The sequence below is a fragment of the Plectropomus leopardus genome, chromosome 13 (assembly GCF_008729295.1).
Source record: "Plectropomus leopardus isolate mb chromosome 13, YSFRI_Pleo_2.0, whole genome shotgun sequence".
NCBI lineage: Eukaryota > Metazoa > Chordata > Actinopteri > Perciformes > Serranidae > Plectropomus > Plectropomus leopardus.
In genome coordinates, this window is record NC_056475.1 from 13971682 (window position 1) to 13990939 (window position 19258).

The window sequence follows — 19258 nt, forward strand, 5'->3', positions numbered from 1 at the left end:
ACACTGTCTGCCATGTCCAAGACATTTAAACAACATTTGAGCACCTTACATCACCATCATTTGAAAGGGATATATTTAAGATAACAAAATGGAAAGTGGAGTTGTGTGTTGCGGACTTAGGCATGGATGTGGCAAAGTCTGTTCCTCTAGCTTCATATCTTTGTTAATGAGTCATGTTTAAACTTTCTAAAGTTCTTGTCAGCAAAAGTCACACCTTTCTGTGTTGTGTTTTCCTATTTTAAGTTTAATCCTGTATGACCAAATCCTAACATTAATATTACTGCCACCTCTCTCCTGCTGCCTCTCACTCTTTGCTGCTTATATTCTGTGCTTGATTATATTCCTCATTTTTGTGTTACTGTTACAAAAGAGTGGTTCTTTTTTATTGTGGCTTCTTTTGCAAGTGTATCTTCTCATGTGTTTCCTTTGATTTCAGTATGTGCTGGTATCCATAGAAATGGCACAATTTGTTCCATTATTTAATCTAAATATCTGTTTTACTTGTCGAGCAGCTGTTTTCTCTTGCTTGCATTTCTCCTCTGTAAACTGAAAAATGCCATCCATCCCTGATGTTTACACTTCAGAGGTCTGAGCTGTGTTATTTCTGTGTTTATCTGGCAGCCAAGTATGAATTTTATATGATCTATAGCTGTGTGTACTAAGTGCAGCTGGCTTAAGTTTTGCCATAAAATAAAACATCTTTTCTGACTGCATAACTGACCCGAGGTTAAGAATGTACAAAATGTACACATTATGTAAGTTTATTAATGGTCATTGTGTTCTGTTTATGCTTAAGGAAATAATTGGCTTGATGATTAATATATGCAGGGATTAAGTTCTCTTTGTTATTTCTATATTCTTATGTACATTATCTTATTTGAAGAATATAATTTAAAGCTGTTGAACTCAGGTGAAAAATGTAATTCAGTTGTAAATCAATGTTTCTGACAGATAATGAGGTTTATTTTATTTGATGTGAAGTGTACTTATTTGCTTTAGTGGCGGGTTCATACTGGGAGTGTTTTTGGTGAAGAGTTAAATGTTCTAACCATCTGTTGCAGCGTCCTTTTGACAGCAACTTCAAGGGCAACGGAAATAGACTTGCTACCTTCCTAAACTACGTAAGTACACGTGCGTGAGAGCGAGCAGTGTTTTCATTGATTTCACTCTTGAATTTTATCTTTGTAGAAAGATGAACCTGATGCTTTCAAAAGATTAGGCACTGGAAATCGTGTGGCAACTTTTTTGAACTACGTAAGTACGTGCATCATGTCGCCGTTGATTGAAGGCAGTCCCTGAAATCTACACGCCGTTCTTATGTTTTAGCTTCATGAGCATATGCATAAGCTCTGGTTCAATCTTGGACTTGGATTGATTGACTTTTTCATTTGGGCTGTAGTGTGTCGTACGGTCATACCAGTTAAAAATTTAGAGTTAATTGATCTAATTAGGCAAGAGGCTGTAATATTTCTACAGATTTGGGGGGATATAATACTTGGTGCTGGATAAATGTCTCATCACCTGGATGACTGAAACTTTTATAAGCAAATATCCTAAATATAATTTTTATGTCAATCAGTTCCAGTACATATTGTGGAGAGTTTTGTTGGCCATCCCCCATTAACATGCTGATGTAGCAGCCACTCTTTTTTTTACCCTTGCTAACACGGGGCAGTACAGAATGCAGTTATTCTTTAAGGGAGATAAAAATATGTCTTTGAATGATGAATGCACTTGAATTGCTTTTTTTTATATCCAGGGATTGATTTAAGTTGAGTGTTTGAGTGACTTGGTTGATGTTGAAGTGCTTTAGTACATTATTGCTCTACTGTAAATGAAACTTCTCTTAATAAACAAATTAATCATAAGATGTGGACAAGATAAGACAGTATAGCAGGACCTTTCTGCAGGGTAATTATATCCAGGTACTGTAGCAAATACTACAGAAATAAAAATAAATTGGCTCAAGGTGCTGCACATAACTCTGAAGAGATAGCTAGTCAGTTGTTGGGTCTCATTCTCTGGTCATCAAATACCAATGCTTTTGGTCCGACTACAAACCCAAAGCGATTTTGAAATTTGAAGAACTAGGAATAAGACGCAACAATCAGCTACGTCTCCCCAGAGTTACATAAAGCACCTTTAAATTCTTGTATCAAAACATTGCAAAAAGAATTAGAAACCAGTTTGATTGTAATAACTGTCCAAGAATGATCCCAAGAATATTTTGCATGACACTGAAACGTGTGTATTTATTTTTTATTTAAACAAGGCAGCCATTGAGAGCAAGCTCTCTTTTACAAGGTGGCCCTGATTACATTACACATAAAAACAACAGACACACAACGCGGTATAAACTGACGAAACATGAGGAATATAGCTGATACCAAAGTGCACATCAAAAGCAAAAACACACTGCATACATCAACAAATAGCCCCCAAAACATCAACTCATGGGACAACATCACTTAAAGAAAACACATGTATTCACTGTGCACTACGTTAGTCAAGAAATATTTCAATAGATATAGTAAACTGGGAAAAAACCTCAAAAAAGCACATATTTTAGATAACACACCGTCAAGATCAACAAATATGTTTGACTTGTGGAAAAATATATGTATTATGGAAAACTGCTGATAATCACAGTTATGCAACATGATTTGGAATTTCTTATCAAACAATGTGATAAATTGTGTGTGGAATTTATCACAGTTTGTGTGTGTCAGTTTAAAAGAAGATGGTATCCCCTTTCCCTTTGCTCTGAAAGAAGTATTTCTGTAGTCTTCCTAGTTTTCCCTCACTGTAGTGCACAACTTTCTCATATCTCACTGCTGTGTAACTATTACTTGTCATTTTGTGCACTTTATTTCTTGCAGCTCCCTTACAGGACCTTGTATTTTTTTAATTATATACTACTCATTGGGCAATCATTTTTAAATATTTCTTTCTAATGAAATTACATTTTAACTTTTAATTTGTAAGTTAATCAGCATCCACTTGTATTTCTGGATGTATAAACAGATGCTTTAAGGCTAATATCTGCATTAATATCACATTTGTGTTACTTTGAAGCAAAATATATATTTTCTAGCAACAGTTTATGTTGACATGTTATATGTTGTTTTGAAAAGTAAAACAAATGTATGCAAGATTTTGCAATGCCATAAACGCAGATGTGTTTTTCAAAAAAAAAAAACATCCTTTGAGGATTGTTGAATAGCAGAGTGTGTTTTTTTTTTTTAAGTGATTGTTTGAGTCCGTAGTCCGTGTATTACCTTCAGTAGGTGGCAGTTGATGCACCCCAGCTTGGAGAAGCAGACAGGAGAACAGACGGAGAAGCTAAGTAATGTACGGCTGTGGATGGAGGCAGAAGCAAAACATATTTTAGTGCCACCTAAAAGAAATAAACATCTGTGTAAGTGTACACTTTATTAAGAATATTTTTACCACTTCATGTTGCTGTCAGACCGCGACGTTTGATGGTAAACTGAAGCTGTTATATTGTTCTCATCAAAGCCAGACTCCATTGAGAAAAATAGTAATTTAACATTGCTGAATGCAGGAGCTGCTGGACTTTGTTGCCCTGATCATTTAGTTTGTGTTAATGTGTGACTTTGGCATTTAAAAGGGTTAGCTTGAATTCACCAAAAGCAAACGACAACAAAAGCAAACTAACTGATTGAGACAGCGGTAGACCAGCAGCTCCCATGCTCAGAGGGCTAAAAATATTGTTTATCTCAGTGGATTCTGGTGGTTTTGATGAGAGCATAGATGGGGAACTGGAGCTGAGAATGGCTTGCCCGTCAAAAAGGGCTTTCTGTGGCAAGGTAAAGCGGTGAAAATATTCTGAATATTGCTTACTTTTAAACAGATGTTGACTCTTTTAGATGGACATTTTTTAGGTGGCAAAATACATTTTACTGCTGCCCTCATCCACTGTAGTGCATTGCTACATTGGTACTCCTATCTACTGCTCCAAACTGGAACTGTGCCCACCGTCTTCTACTGTAATTTATACACCAGTTATGGATAAGACCGTCATACAGCCCCACTTCCAAAGATCCGATCCTTCCCTTCAAGGAAAATAGAGACTATTGCCAACAAGTTTGTTGTCTTTTCTCAGATGAGTGACGTGGAGGCAGGAGGTGCCACCGTCTTCCCTGACTTTGGAGCAGCAATCTGGCCTAGAAAGGTGATGACAAAAGAATGTGTTTTTCTGTGTGCACTTGTGTATGAAGAAATACTAAGATGGGTGCCAGCTGATGCTGTGTCGAGTGTGTTCACTCTGCTAATTTAGGCAGTGGGAAACAAATCTAATGTCTAATGTTTGATAATTGATGTGGCAAGAGTTGCTACTTTTGTATTATTGTAAATCCTGTAAGCATGTGTTTCATGGGAATTTGGCAAAGACATTATTTGTACATGAAAACTGATAATGGTATGTCATCAATTATCTAGACATTTCACCTGTCTATGAATTGTCTGCTATATCAGAAGTTTTTTCCCCAGGTATATATTACTGATTTTATTTTCATTGGTCAATTAACAAAGCTTTGGCAATATAGGCAAGCAATAGCTTACTGTAAACAGTTGTGTTTTAGTGTCTCTTTAATGCGGTGCCTATATATATCTAATATTGTTTTTTATAGTTATATTTTTCAGTCAGTTAAGTGTACACTTTAAACACACAACAAGATAATACATATTCTGTAATCGAAAAGGAAGAGGTCTCCTTATAATAATAATAATAATAATACTAAAAATATTATTAATATAGCACATTTAAACACGGTTGTTTACAAAGTGCCTTGACAGACAAAGCAAAGTCAGGAACTCAGCGAACAATAAAGTAAACATCAACAAGTATGCCAGACAGAGGAAGTGCTCAAACAGTCAAACTAAGAGGCAAGAACAAAATGTGTATTCAAGAGGTCAACAAGATTACAGAACTAAAAGGAACAGAAGTTACAGGGCCGGCAGATCTCGAATGGCAGTTTAAGAACTGAATTAATCCATTTAAGAAAATCAAAGAATAAAAGCAATAGAAGACAATAAAAAAATTATAAGTAGTGTAGGAAGACGACATCACATTGGAGTGGTTAAAACAAAGATAAGATGTTAAAAACTGATAAATAAATAATTATGGTCTGCCAATGCTTTGTTAACCTGAACAACATTAAGCTTTTTTGCTCCCTCATCTTTCCTTCACTGGACATTGAACTCCATCCATCTTCAGCGGCTTGTGTTCGTCAAACATATTAGTATTCCCATCCCTCCCAAATATGTCAAGAAGATGTGTCTTTATTTCCTTGTACCTGCATATTCCTTGAACACTTGGGTCATGAAATCTCAAATAAGTCCTTCAGCCATTCACCTCAATGTCTTTCACTATGAAGGTGGTGTGAAGCACTCTTTGTTTTGTGTATCTTTGAAAAAAAAACAAACTATAATTGGCCTTGGATGTTGGTTTTGTCCCACCTCCAGCCCAAACACGCCAGCTCAGCGTTAATTTCACTGCTTATTTTCAATGAAGAGTCTCTCCATAAATTTAATTATATTATTTTCTGTGCAGTTTTAAGGCACAGAGTATATCCCCAGATATCTTCCTACGGACTTTCAGTATCTTCAAATTTTACTTCGAATTTACTCTGCTGTTTTGCTGCAACACTATCTCCTTGCTTTGCCACAATGACAGTCAATAGCATACTTTTTCAACAAATTAAAGTCTGATGGAGAACATTTGGGTCTGCGTTGCTCAGCATGTCCCAGGTCTTTTCTTTAACGCAGCATCTGTGTTTCCATGTTCTTTCCCTCTTGAATGTAACCAAAAATCTTTGTTCCATTTCTCCACAGGGGACGGCAGTTTTCTGGTACAATCTGTTCAAGAGCGGGGAGGGAGACTATAGGACCAGGCACGCAGCCTGTCCTGTCTTAGTAGGAAGTAAATGGGGTGAGTCAAAGTTGAGATCAACCCAATCAAGTATTGATAAATTGAATGGGATTATCCATTAGACAAGACAACATCCTCAGTAACAAATGTTGTTGTGACAATTTTCTTTGAACCATTCATGTAAAATACGTTTTATAATTCATATGGTGATATCATCACCATATGATTCATATAAAGTCAATATTATGTAATGTTGAATTATTGTACAGCCCCACCACAGACTGATATTTACTCATGTGCTCGTCAGTATATGAATAATTTATTATATTTAAAATATTATTCTGTATATGGCGGGCAGCATGGTGACTTCAAGTATTGTGCAATAGTGTTGCACTTTGCAGCTTGCCCCTTGCCTTCATGTCAATTTCCAAGGTTGAATTCTGCTGTTTTTCCAAAATAAATCTCATTTTACTGCTGGCTCATGACACCCAACTTAATCTCTCTTTAAACACCTTATGACCGTAGTGGATTAGCAGATCCTACAAACTGCCTCAAGCAGAGTAAAATGTTGAAATGGTTGAATTCAGTACCAAATGTATATATGCATATATTTATTATTATTATTATTATTATTATTCATTGGTTTAAATGCACAATTGATGGAACCAACAAATTACATGTAACTGAAATTGTATTTTTATGATTTCATGTGACAAGTAAATTGATTTATTGATTGACTAATAACGAAAGCAATTGTAGAGCTTTATTCTTGTCAAGTAACAACGAAATCTGCCAAAAACTGCAGCTTAATCATGAGAACAGTGTTAATATATATACATATACAGTATATTAAATGCATATACCATTTCCTAGCATGGAAAATTGTAGTAGTGAAGACTTAAAGTGTCTTTCTTTCTACACAGGTTTATTAACTTGCTTTGTTATTTTTTTGTCCTCACATTTTGTTTTTTCTGTTTTGTTTGGTCAGTGTCAAACAAGTGGATTCACGAGCGAGGACAGGAGTTCAGGAGACCCTGTGGCATGACGGAAGTAGACTGAAGTTTGACCCAAACCTAAGGAACGTGCAAAAACACTCCTGCATAAACACACACACACATGCACACACGCGCACACACACGCAGACACACACACTCTCAGCAGTGCCTAAATTATGGCAATGACGCAACTCAGAGACATGTTATTCAGCACCTCTCTCCTTTAATTTTTTTACACGATAAGGAATGTTTTATGAGGAAATTATGACACTGTTGGATAATATAACTTTTATTTTACCAGAAGAAACAGAACTCAGTTCTCCCCTCATGCAATTAAATATATGGTTTAAGATTTAAAAATAATAGTAATAAAAATGTGTACTGAAAATAGAATTTACCATCCATTTTATCAATGAAGTCGAAGGCAGAATTGAACTACTGGTTTATCCAAATACATGAGTCCTTTGCCAAAACTTTTTTTTTCCCCCACTGATACCAAAAACTAATGTGTGTGACTAAACCTGTGTGTTTTTTCACTCAGCGACTGTTACGCTAAGCTTTTTCTTTGCACAATTAACTTTTCGACTTAACTTGTCAAAGTAAAAGCTTTAGTGGTGATATGGAGAATCCCTTATTTTTTAGCAAGTATCTTAGCTGTAACACAGGTGATTTCACAAAACTCTGACCAAATTATGTTCACAAGGAACTATTTCTGATTTGTTTTTAAGGTTAAGTGACTAAGACAGACTATACACATTTAACATATGTCTAAATAAAAGGCAGCAACTAGGTAAAGAAAAACTCATTTTAGCTTTTGATAAATAATGAAAAAAGTAGTGCTTTTGGTGATGGACTTTGAACCACACTCTGATAATAAAAAAGCTGACAATTACCTAATGCTACTATGTGAGCACATTTTCAGGTTGTTTGCCAAGGTTTTTGAAAGCAATGAACAAAATGTTACTATTTTAAAAAATTCAGTTTACAAAACCACCTTTGATGCAAAGTAAAGCCATGAGCTGGTACTGTCCATGTGCTGTCGTTTATCGTCTTTTGGACACAAATTGGCTTGACTCTATTGCCATTGCTAAAAGATTTACTTTGTGGTTCAACTATAAATATATCTTGTGTCTCCATTCTTCATCATTTGCACCCAAAGTGTTTTATTTTCCTTCAAACACAACAGAGAAATGTATTTCTTCCAAATTATGTCCATAATGGTTTTATTTATATAGTGTTTAAATTATTACACTGTTACATTTTGTGCTTTCTCTACAAGATGGCAAACCAACACGTCAATAAACAGTGTCTTTTATTCAAATGTTTCGTGTGTTCATTCACTACTTGCAATGGTTTCTCACCGTATGGCAGGGGCATTTCATGAAGCATGGATATAGAAATTCCAGTGTTATTTTCTGGAAGCCATTGCACTGTAATTATGAGCCAGCTGGGGAGCTCACCGGGGACTGACCGTCCCGATCTGTTATTTTAAACTTTGTCTGACAAAACTAACTGCACAGGAGCTGTACAAACTGCCTGACTGTACAACTGAGTTCAAGCAGCCTGACAAATTCCCCCCATGCTTGGATACACACATAACCCACCCTATTAAATGTTTTGTATAATGTATGTATATGTATGTGAAATAGTATAGCTGATGACAGATCTGTTACTCACAGAAATGCATTCATAAATAAGGGCATTTAAGGTAACTACACTCAAGCCAGTATTTTGGAGTTCTTGCTTCCCAAGTATTTTTGGATTCACCCCCTGAAAGCTGGGGTTGTATTTTTAACAGGGGCATACAGGGGTAAATATTTTAAATGTTCACTGAAATATAAATACAGCAAGGCTATAAAATGACAAGGGTGACTTTGTTTTCTTTGTTTGTGGCAGAGAACATCACAGCAGGCACATGTAAAGCCATATGCTCATTGAACTGCACTTACTTGGGCTCCTCACTTTCAGCTAAATTGAACATTTGCTCAATTTGAAAATGATGCTATTTCTTATGCTTCTTTGTCACAGTTTTTTTTCAGTATTAACATCTCACGCATGTCTTCACGCCCGCTGGGTGCAGTTTTGGTTTTGGAACATCGCATTTGGCTGTGAATACTGTTGTGACTGCTTTGCTCAGGCGCAAGGAGACTGTGGGCGTAACATTTATAATGTACATTGAATTAATGGCGCTGGAATGTGCTTGGGGGGCTGAAATAGGGACATGACTGCGGAAACAGCTATACATGGATTCATGAACTTAGTGGAGTGCTTGCAGCAAGGGAGGGGATAGGTGGAGTATGAGAATATGGAAGAGTGGGAGGAGAAGAAAGGGGACAAGGTTTAAGGTCCAAGTACACAAGACACATTTCTTCAAAAACTTACACAATAATCATAACATGGCAGTTAATGGTTCCCATCATGCATGCATTGAAAATGTTGTAGGTGTGAGCATCAAATCAGTATGTGCATAAACAGAATTCACAGACATATATAGAGAAACCAGGAGATGACGCACAACAGAAGTCCCCAACTGGATTTGAACCACAGACTTTGTGGTTGCATAAACGTAACAGCAGGCAAGCAGTTTCTCATTCATTGACCATGCCACTCTGAGACATTTATTTTAACTGCAGCCTCAAATTTGGATATTTTTCAAAACTTTTTACAGTTACATAATTTCATCTCCCAAATCTAAACAATCTGCAAGTCAGTTTTGGAAGCATTTGAAGTTTTCGACCTAGTGATGGATTTTGTAGTTGAACATAGGTTACTGTGAGGCAATGCTTCTTCACATATTGCAAGCCTGCATTTGTGATGTGTACATTTCTCGTTTTGCACAGCCTTTTACTGGCTTTGCATGCCTTTTTTTCAGCCGAGAATTCCCTTTTTTCCCTCATATTATGCACATCAAATATTTTGAACAATGTAGCTTCCTTACAGTGCTGTAAGACTCTTTAATTTCAGTTATCAAGACACTTTTTACACACTTTCTCTCTGATTACTAATAACAGTGTGTTTTATTCAACATGTAGGCCTAATTAACGATGCATCATGTTTCAGAGGTCCATCCTGTATATCTTAAGTCTTAGCAGCTGTCAGTGCTTAGTCTGTACAGTGCCTTCTCCACAAATTCAGAGAGCACGTGCAAAAAGACACAACACAACCAAATCATGAAACATCTTTACTAATTTGAGAACGCATGCGCAGTGTTATGCAAAGGCGCTGCAAAAAGGCCGCAGACAGCACAACGGAAACGCTTTAGAGGGGACATTAAAAACTGATGCACCGGGCTGGGCCGCGGTTGTTGCCGGTTTGTGGCTGTTGACATTAACTGAAGTCGGTTATCCGTCAATCGTGTAGTTTAATCGAAGTGTAAGTTTTTTTGTGTGTGTAGTCTTATGAATGATTAATCACGCGACCATAATTTAGAAATGCTGCGCACCTGTTGTCAATTGGTGCAGGTGTTTTTTAATCAGCGTGTTTGTTTTTCTTAATTTACAGTGCCTTGGGCTCTCAGGGCCACCACGGTGATATTCTTCCACAGCACTGGAAGGTAAGGGACTGTACTTCACTTTTCTGAGGATGGGGGGGGGGGGGGGGGCTGGGATTTTCATTTGTCTACCTTGACCCTACCTGGAGCTACAGGTATTTTTCCATGAGATTTCCTGAGTGACTGCGTTAGAATTTTTGACTCTCCCTCTGAAACAAATACCCATATTACGTGTATATTCAATAGGGATTGAAATATTACCAAAAACAAACAAATGTATTCTGCAAAATGCAAATCCTCCTTAAAAACTGTATCAGTGCCCTTCAGTAGAATATTGATGACAGCTACACACAAAACCAACAAAATGTAATAAACCAACTTAATACTAGGATTCGACCAATATTGTTTTTCCAGAGCCAATACAGATTATTAGTGTTTAAGGAGATCAATAACCAATATTAGGAATCAATATGCATTTACAATAAAAATTAAAATCTTTCTGTCAATATTTTGAATTTGGAATATAACAAACTTTTGCATGTAACTTTGTTTTATATGCCTTTAGCAAATCTGTAATCCAAACTGAAAGTCAAGTGAGAGTTTTAAGAAAAAAAAAAAATAAATAAAAATAGCTCCATGAGGTTTTATAGAGTAAAAGTTCCTCCCATGCTGACACTTTCTTAGCACTTTTTAATTAATTAATTTTATTTTATCATTAATTGGGTATCAACCAGGCTGTAGACCCCGACACAATACACATGAACACGCATCACAGTGCACACAGCCTCCTTTAGCAACATGTACATGTGATAACTAATTTACCCAAATAAACTGTTACATACAAAGCAGTGGCCAAAATATCAGTTACTTAGCTTGGAAGCAATGAGCTTTTAAAAACATAACTTTTGGTCATTGAAACTCAAGAGTTCAAAATGAAACCTTGTGGGTGAAAAAAACCTTTGTCATGCATGCTTGGTTTGTTTAAAGGAGACATGTCAAATATAGCCATTTTAAGCTTAGTTTTGATTCATTCTTGATGGAAGTGTATTTCCTGTATTTCGTTCTTGATGTGTTCAAGGACAGTCAGAAATGTGAAAATCAAATGATATTTTTAGTTTTAACAGTTTGTGACTATGATAAATGATGCCATGAACCCTCATTCCTTCTGAGGGTATTTAAGTGAAATACAAAACAAGACAATTTAAAGTTGAATGTCCCACTCCTAAGCCAAATAGAAAACACAAATGCTGTCCCAGTGCTTAAAAACATTTGAAATGCCTCTTTTGCACCTTTCCGCCCTCTCATAAATAACAAATAGTCTCAATCTCCATCTGCTTGCACTGCTCTTGCATCTAATTTTTAACTTTTTTTTTCTTTTTTGAGTAGCATTCTAAATCTCAAGTGGCCGAAAAATAGTCAACCGCCACAGCATGAACCTATGTTGCATGTTTTGTTAAAGTCACAATTTTAAAATGTCCCCCTGGGATAGAAGAAAAACGGCAGCTACTTTAGGTGTCAAAATAATCAAAGGACTAAGTGTGTTTTTTGAATGGCTTTTGTAGTTGTCACGCTCACCCTTTTCCCAGGATGTAATTTCACACGCTTTCATGCCCCCTTGGAGCTATGCCAGATCCTTCCAGGCTATTGCACTGATTTGGAAATGAAAACTCAGTCCAAAAATTTGGATTTGATCTATTGATGATCTTTTGTCACACAACTGTACGCAGCCTTTTATGGCTGGTAAAATCGCAGTATGTCACACATGAAGACATCTGTCATGTGAAAGGACCTAGACATAGTTTCACTAAATGTTTATTAGTATTATAGTAAATTTGTTGGAATAATTTAGGAGATTTTAAAGGGTACCTGGTAGGTGTGACATGCTGTAAGTCCATTGATTGCAATAATACGAGGATCATTATCCATGCTGGGTCTTTTCACATTCTTTGAAGGAAAACTGGCTCAGAGATCCTGAAAAAAAGACTTTTCCCTACTCCTAGAGAAGCTCAGTGACACAAAATATATTCATTTCAGGCCCCATTCCAACCTTGGGGAAAGGAATAGAGAGTTTACTCTAAGACTCCTTGCCCTGAATAAATGGCTGACATCAGTGTGTCTTCCCAAAAAATAAAGTTTATTCACAATTTCAACATCTGTTGGAACTGTAAGGACCGCTTCAAACCTGATGGGATTCATCTAAACATCATTCGACCCAGACTACTTGGCGGCAACCTAGATCATGCTCTTGGGATGCCAAGCCCAAACAAGAATGCACAGATAAGCAAGAAGGACAAGGACAGAAAACACAGGAGGCGGGGGGACTGCTGCCTTTTTTTTTCTACAAAGTTTGCTTGTAATGACATTGACCGAGGTAAATTTACATAATATGAATATCTTGCTCTGGAGCTCGAATCAGAATTATCAGTGCATTGACCACGATAAGGGCTGCACCTAACAATTATTTTTTTTATCGATTAATCAATTAATCTATTGATTATTTTTTTATTGCTCTAACTAAAAAAATTTTATTACTCAATTAATATAACAACAAATTTACAGAAAATAACATTTTAAAACTTGTCATACACTGCAGGGCATTATTCCCCAACAAAAAATAGCCCAGTCTTAACCAGTAATGTGTGTTTTACAGTCTGATATAAAGTCTCTCCAAAATAAAATTAATGCAAGAGCTTGTTCCACTCAAGTAAAATGAATGTAGAGCAATCTACATTTATCAATCAAACAGCAAAATAAATAATACAATATAAAATTCAAGTCACTTTCAGGAGGAGTAACAAAACACTTACTCTTTGTAACAGTTACAAACCTCAAATCTAGCAGTCCAACAAAACATCTTTCAGTAAAATTAGTGCGTTTGAATAACACGATAACTTTTCTCTAACAGAACTAATTATCACTAACTTATAACCTATACATGCTTTCAGCATCAAAATAGACCAGCCATAACTGGGCCTTAAGGCATATTGCTGCCTGCTAATATAAGTGCTGTTTTTACAGATTTATAAGCACATGTTTGACTCATTTATGAAGCTGACAACCCCATCCTGTAAATGTTTCAAAATAAAATGCAACTGATGGCATTCTGTCCACAGAAGCAGTCAGAAAGCTTTTGTTTTGAAAGGGAAGCAAGGAAGTTGAGGTAAAACAAACATCTTTGTATTTCCTCATCGCTGTGACAGGGAGAATTTAAACTGCAGTATAAATTGGTATAGAGTCAACAAACGCGAGCGTCACGCTTAAAAAAATTGGCGAGCCACCATTTGGATGTGTTTAGATATGCTGCAGCTGACACGCAGCTCAGACGCGCCGGACAAGCGCAAGCAGTGTGCACGCTCTAACCAAAACAAAAACAACACGATCGGCGCTGCTCTCGCTTTCATGGCACGTGCTGTGTAAAACGGTGTGATGCGCCGTTACGTGAATCAACGTATTTACATAATTTATTACGTCCATGCATCGCCCCAGCTCTAACCATGATATCTTAATCAATAATCATGAAAAGGTGATTGTTCTTTTTGAATGTGTGTTAAACTGGTTCATAACATACATTCAACGGAGACAGTTTTACGTCAGTCTTGGAGATCATGTTTTTGTGAAACATGACATCCATCCAGGGAGCTGCCTCGGTCCACTACTGTTCTCACTATACATGCTGCCACTTGGTGACGTTTTTAGAGAGCACAATGTTTGTTTTCATAGTTATGCAGATGATACACAATTGTACATCTCTGCTGAACCAAATGATGCTGCAGCTATAAACGATGTCACCTTTGGCTGCTGGCAATGAATAAACGGATGAGTAATAACTGTTCAAAGTTAAACGAGGACAAAATTGAGATCCTAGTTGGCCCTAAAACAAAAAGAGAAATGCTTTTGATTAATTTGGGGAACCTGACCCCCTGGATTAAATCTGAGGTAACAAGTGTTGGTGTAATCCTCGATTCAGATTTGAGCTTTCAGTCCCACATTAATAAGGTGACGAAAACATCTTTCTTCCATTTAGGAAACATAGCTAAAGTACAGCCTTTTATCAATCAAAAAGATGCAGAAAAACTGATCCGTGCCTTTATTTCAAGCCGACTCGATACTGTAATGCACTTTTTTACTGAGTTACCAAAAAAATCCACTGAAAGACTTGAGGTCATCCAAAACTCTGCAGCTTGGACGTTAACCAGAACAAAGAGGAGAGAACACAGCAGTCCAGCTTTAGCTGCTCTGCACTGGCTTCCTGTAACAGTTAGAGTTGATTTTAAGGTCCTCCTCCTTTCATACATGGCCCTTAATGTGCTAGGACCAAGTAACATTGCTAACTCTCTTCTTCCTTACTTGCCTTCACAAACACTGCGATCATCTGCAGCTGGTTTATTGGAGGTTCCCAAAAACAGCCAAAAGAAAACTGGGGATGCAGCATTTGTCAGTTCTGCCCCAGAGCTCTGCCTATAGATATCAGAGAAGCCATGTATGTTTAAAGTATGTTTAAAAGAAGACTAACAACATATCTTTTCAATTTATCCTTTAACTACCTGCTTAGCTGCTTTGCATTCTGCTTTGCACTTGCGTACTGCTGCACATCTTTAAGATGTTGTATTTTCATTAATTTTATGCATTTTTTACACTCTCTTTTATTAATGACGACAGTGGGTTTTATTTTATTTATTCTATTTTCCATCTTATGTTATGCATTCTGTACATTAAATTTTTATCCTTTTTTTTATCTAACTTCTACAAGTATTAAGTGGGTTTTATCCATTTGAAGATGCATTGTATGGATTCTATTCTGATCTTATTTTATTTTTACATGCAGGTTTTATTATGTCCTTTTGTCTTCTATGTCTTTTGATGTGAAGCACTTGGTGCATGTAATTTCTTTCTTGTAAAGCATGTTCCGCTGCATTTCTTGTATGAAAGGTGCTACACAAATAAAGTTTATTATTATTGTTATAATTATTTACAACAATTCACTGAAAAGCTAAGCAGGCATGACTTACTGTATGCCTTCCAAAATAGTCAGCCAAAGGCAGGTTTACAGCCACAGACTATCACTTCAATAACGTGTTCAACAATTATAAATGTCTCACTGCCACTCATATTAACACATTTAATGAATCTTGGCTTCTCCTCAAGGCTCCACAAGGGCTTGTGAATTTCGCTCAGCACCCGTTGCAAGACCACGTGTCACTGACAAAAATTGACTGTTACATTGAGATTGGATCTGAACAATCGCATACTTTATTTTACGGTAAACTTTGATGTACATTTGAATCTCTCTGCAATCAATGTAATCTGATTTGTATTTCAGAAAAGCAAATTATGTTGTGCAATTCACAGACTTATTAGTGTTTTAACATATTGCCCCTGAGCAACATCAAGAGCCTTTCTCATGAATCATAATGTGTTCAATTAACTAATTTTGAGCTCAGCTCTGTCTCATCTGTATAATGCAAAGGGCTTATCTTTAATCTGTAAACCATAGTAAGCACCAAACTGTATAAATGCTGAAATTGATTTTACGATCGCAAACTCTCACGCTCCTAGCATGCGACTCTTCAACTTCAGTCTCACCCTCTCACACTGTCAAACATTTCTCACGCGATGAAACAGCAACATGTCCAGGCATCGCCTAAACTGCTTATTCAGCTGTAATTCTCCCCTTTGAGCTGTTATATTCGAATTCTTTTATTTCTTTCCGCCATCAGACTTTTAAATGCTGCTGACAGCAGTAGGCCTAACTAGTGGTCACAAGGGTCAGTGCGGTAAATCTGGGGAGCAGCATGTTTTATGAATTTATTTTATCCTTGTCGCTGTATCTGTAGGGTCGCTTTATGGCTGAGTATTTTTGCCCATGTAGTGATCTGTGTGTTGTTGCTGCTGTGCTCGGGTTGTCCATCTGTTGATCTGTCGCGCCGACATGACTATGTTTGAATGCTGCTGTTGACTGTGTGTGTTTTATACTGTCTTTACTGTTTTGTGCGATTTGTCGACTGTAAACTGAATTACCCTTTTGGGATAAATAAAGTTGTCTTGATCTTGATAATTGTATAGTAAGCTAGTGTGTATGTAGTGCTATCTTGTGAAACTAGATAACCTAAGTTATTGGTACCAACCATGTCAGCATAGCTTGTCAGGAGGGGGGCTAAATAATGGTCCAAAGTTTGGCTACATTTTGGCGAAAGTGACATGACTGTTTTTTCAGAGGGGTCCTTAGAGCTCTCATCTTAAGTTATCTGAACAAAAATGGGTACCAGTGAGTCTCACCTAAAATTAAAAAGCAGTCCTGTCAGGAGGTATGCTCAGGTGGTGGTTAGGTCACAAAATAACAGATTTTTCCCACAGGACTTTCCTGGGAGAAGCATGTTCGTCAACTGTGTGAACTTTGAGTGAGGAAACTATGTGAAACATGTGCTAGAGATTAAATGTTTGAGTACAGTGGTGGCTCTCCAGTCCATTCCTTCTCTCTTATAAACACATTATATATCACAGGGTGGTAGTTTGACCTTCATTTCCCCCTGTCCACATGTTGAAGCATCGACAGTAACAAAACGTGAAAGAAAGAAATTAATTACATGCCAGTTAATAAAAGACTGAACCCTTACAAAACAGATGAAACAGCCATTGTTGCGGTTACGGAAAAGGGAAAAAAAATGTAAAATATGTAAGACCAATTCTGGGTCTGGGACTTATATCCTAGTGGTTGGTACTTTAAATCACCCCGTTACTTAAGTAGTCGTTAATAAAAACTGAAATTAGACATCATAACCGTTTGATATATTTACTTGCTTTCTTTTCATCATCCAACTTTGAAGGGCGTACTCATTTGTCCCTGTCAATCTGTCATTTTCACATTGTTGCTAACAGTGTACCTTGGCAGAGAGATGACTGGTTTTCATGTATTACCAATTAAGATGTCAAATAAGATATAATGTACTAAAGGACTACAGGAAATTGGGCACCTATTCTTGTGAGACTCTGACTTGCAGTCAAACATTAGAGAGTGCAATAAGTTAAGCTAATGATTATTTAGTTATGGATTTCCCAGCAACTCTTATTTAATTTCTTTCAAGTTGATTTCCCTGTGACCTCTGATTTTGAAACACAAGTCTTACTATATAGCCTCATTCCCACTGCATAACAAACACGACAACACTTGCTAACATTTTCCTTTTTAATGCAATGGAAATGGGTACGTTCAGCATTTACACTTGAGTGAAGTGACTCTGCAGTAGTCAAGTGTAGTAATCACTGATCGGCACTGATGGAAACAACCCTGTGAATGCGCTAATTTCAGCTCCTTGACGGGCGAGATGCAATGACGCGTCACTTTCTCCTATTTACCTTTTTGCTGGCCTGTCCAACACACACACACTTAACTGCTACAGAGCTGTGTACACTCTGCTCTACTGGCAATGTGAAAGCAGTCTATAGCCTATTTTTAGCATGTTTACCCATGTTTGACAAACACACGTGCATTCACTTATTTTGGTGGAAAAGAGGTATAAATGTCAGCTAGGTGTGTGATGGATTTTTATGCTACTAGAGCAATGGCAAAAGCAATGGCCGCATGCATTATGTTTTTGAGTCTTACATACGTATGATTAGATCTTTGGTGGTCAAAGATCACTGTGACTTTACAAAACATGTTTTTGGCCATAACTCAGGAATTTATATGCTAATTATGACAAAATTTCACACGTCTTATGGGGAAAAAAATGATGAAGTGACAACGTTTTTATATCTACAAGGTCAAAGGTCAACTTCACTGTAACTATATAATGTTCTGTAAAAACACATATGGACACTTCATAACTCAAAAACAAAAGGGGAGACATTTGGTCAAATACTGAACTGGTGACGCCCCAATCATTAAACTTATCAAGTAAGATATTAATGCTATCCTATGTCAATAGAAGTTACTTCTTCCATAATAAAACGATTTTTGTAGTGTTGCATACATTGCATTTCACGGAGCCAAGGCTGAATTAGCTTCACAGACAACTTGAAATATAAATTGATGCCACCCATACTGGACCAGGCCCAGGGTTTATAGCCAACACTATTCGGCTTATAAAAGAGTGAACTAAGCAATAAAACATAAAATGCAAACTCACTATCACATCTTACAATTTAATACAGCAAAGCCCTTGTTGATGCACAGTGACACATCTTATCTTGCTATGACAAGTTACTACTGTCTGCTGGAAAAGGCTAATGCACTCTGAACATAAAGTAATAACATCAGCATACACATGATAATTTTCACCATCTGCCTTTTTATTTGTTCATCCATAATTTGCATACATGGAGTAGAAAAAATACATCTGATAACACTTTAAAAACATGACAAAGTACCAGGGGCCAGATGAATAAAACTATGTGTAGATTCACGACTATATGCACAGACAGAAATATGCATGCACGCTATTTTCGTCGGAAGGATGATCAATGATAGTGCTCATGTTGAAACTGCCATAAAAAAGTGCTTCACAATTCAGAATAAAATTCTAACAATTGTGAACAGGGCAATGATGGCTCAAATGCTAAAGACATGCATCTGCAGTATGCATTAAGTATGCACACTCTAACCGCATATTCATCTTGGATAAATACTAGTTTATGGGTTGGGAAAAGCATACACATTGTTCATACATCTGACCCCTAGGTCAATGATGATGAAAATTAAGCATTCTTGACCATTATGAATGGCTAAACCTGGGTTGAACCCATGCTCAATATCCCATTCTGTAGGTGCACAAACCTACAGCTACAGTATGTCAAGTTGAAATAACCTGTATGTGTTGTTATAAGGCACTCCCAACAGTTTTAAGAGTAAAAAAGAGATTATATAAAGACAGACATTGCACA

General features: G+C 36.8%; 1 protein-coding gene across 3 annotated transcripts in view; it reads left to right on the forward strand.

Annotated features, from left to right (window-relative positions):
* The window catches only part of p4ha2 (procollagen-proline, 2-oxoglutarate 4-dioxygenase (proline 4-hydroxylase), alpha polypeptide 2), a 30699-nt gene extending 22496 nt beyond the window's left edge, over window positions 1-8203 (forward strand). For 2 of the 3 annotated variants that reach the window (XM_042499139.1, XM_042499140.1), the window contains exons 12-15: window positions 1189-1254; window positions 4127-4195; window positions 5857-5953; window positions 6882-8203. In XM_042499139.1, the coding sequence (XP_042355073.1) occupies window positions 1189-1254; window positions 4127-4195; window positions 5857-5953; window positions 6882-6952 (303 nt within the window). In that variant the 3' untranslated portion in view covers window positions 6953-8203. Of the gene's footprint in view, window positions 1-1061; window positions 1122-1188; window positions 1255-4126; window positions 4196-5856; window positions 5954-6881 lie in introns of all 3 variants that reach the window. The other variant, XM_042499141.1, reaches the window with a different exon arrangement.
* The last annotated feature ends 11055 nt before the right edge of the window (window positions 8204-19258 follow it).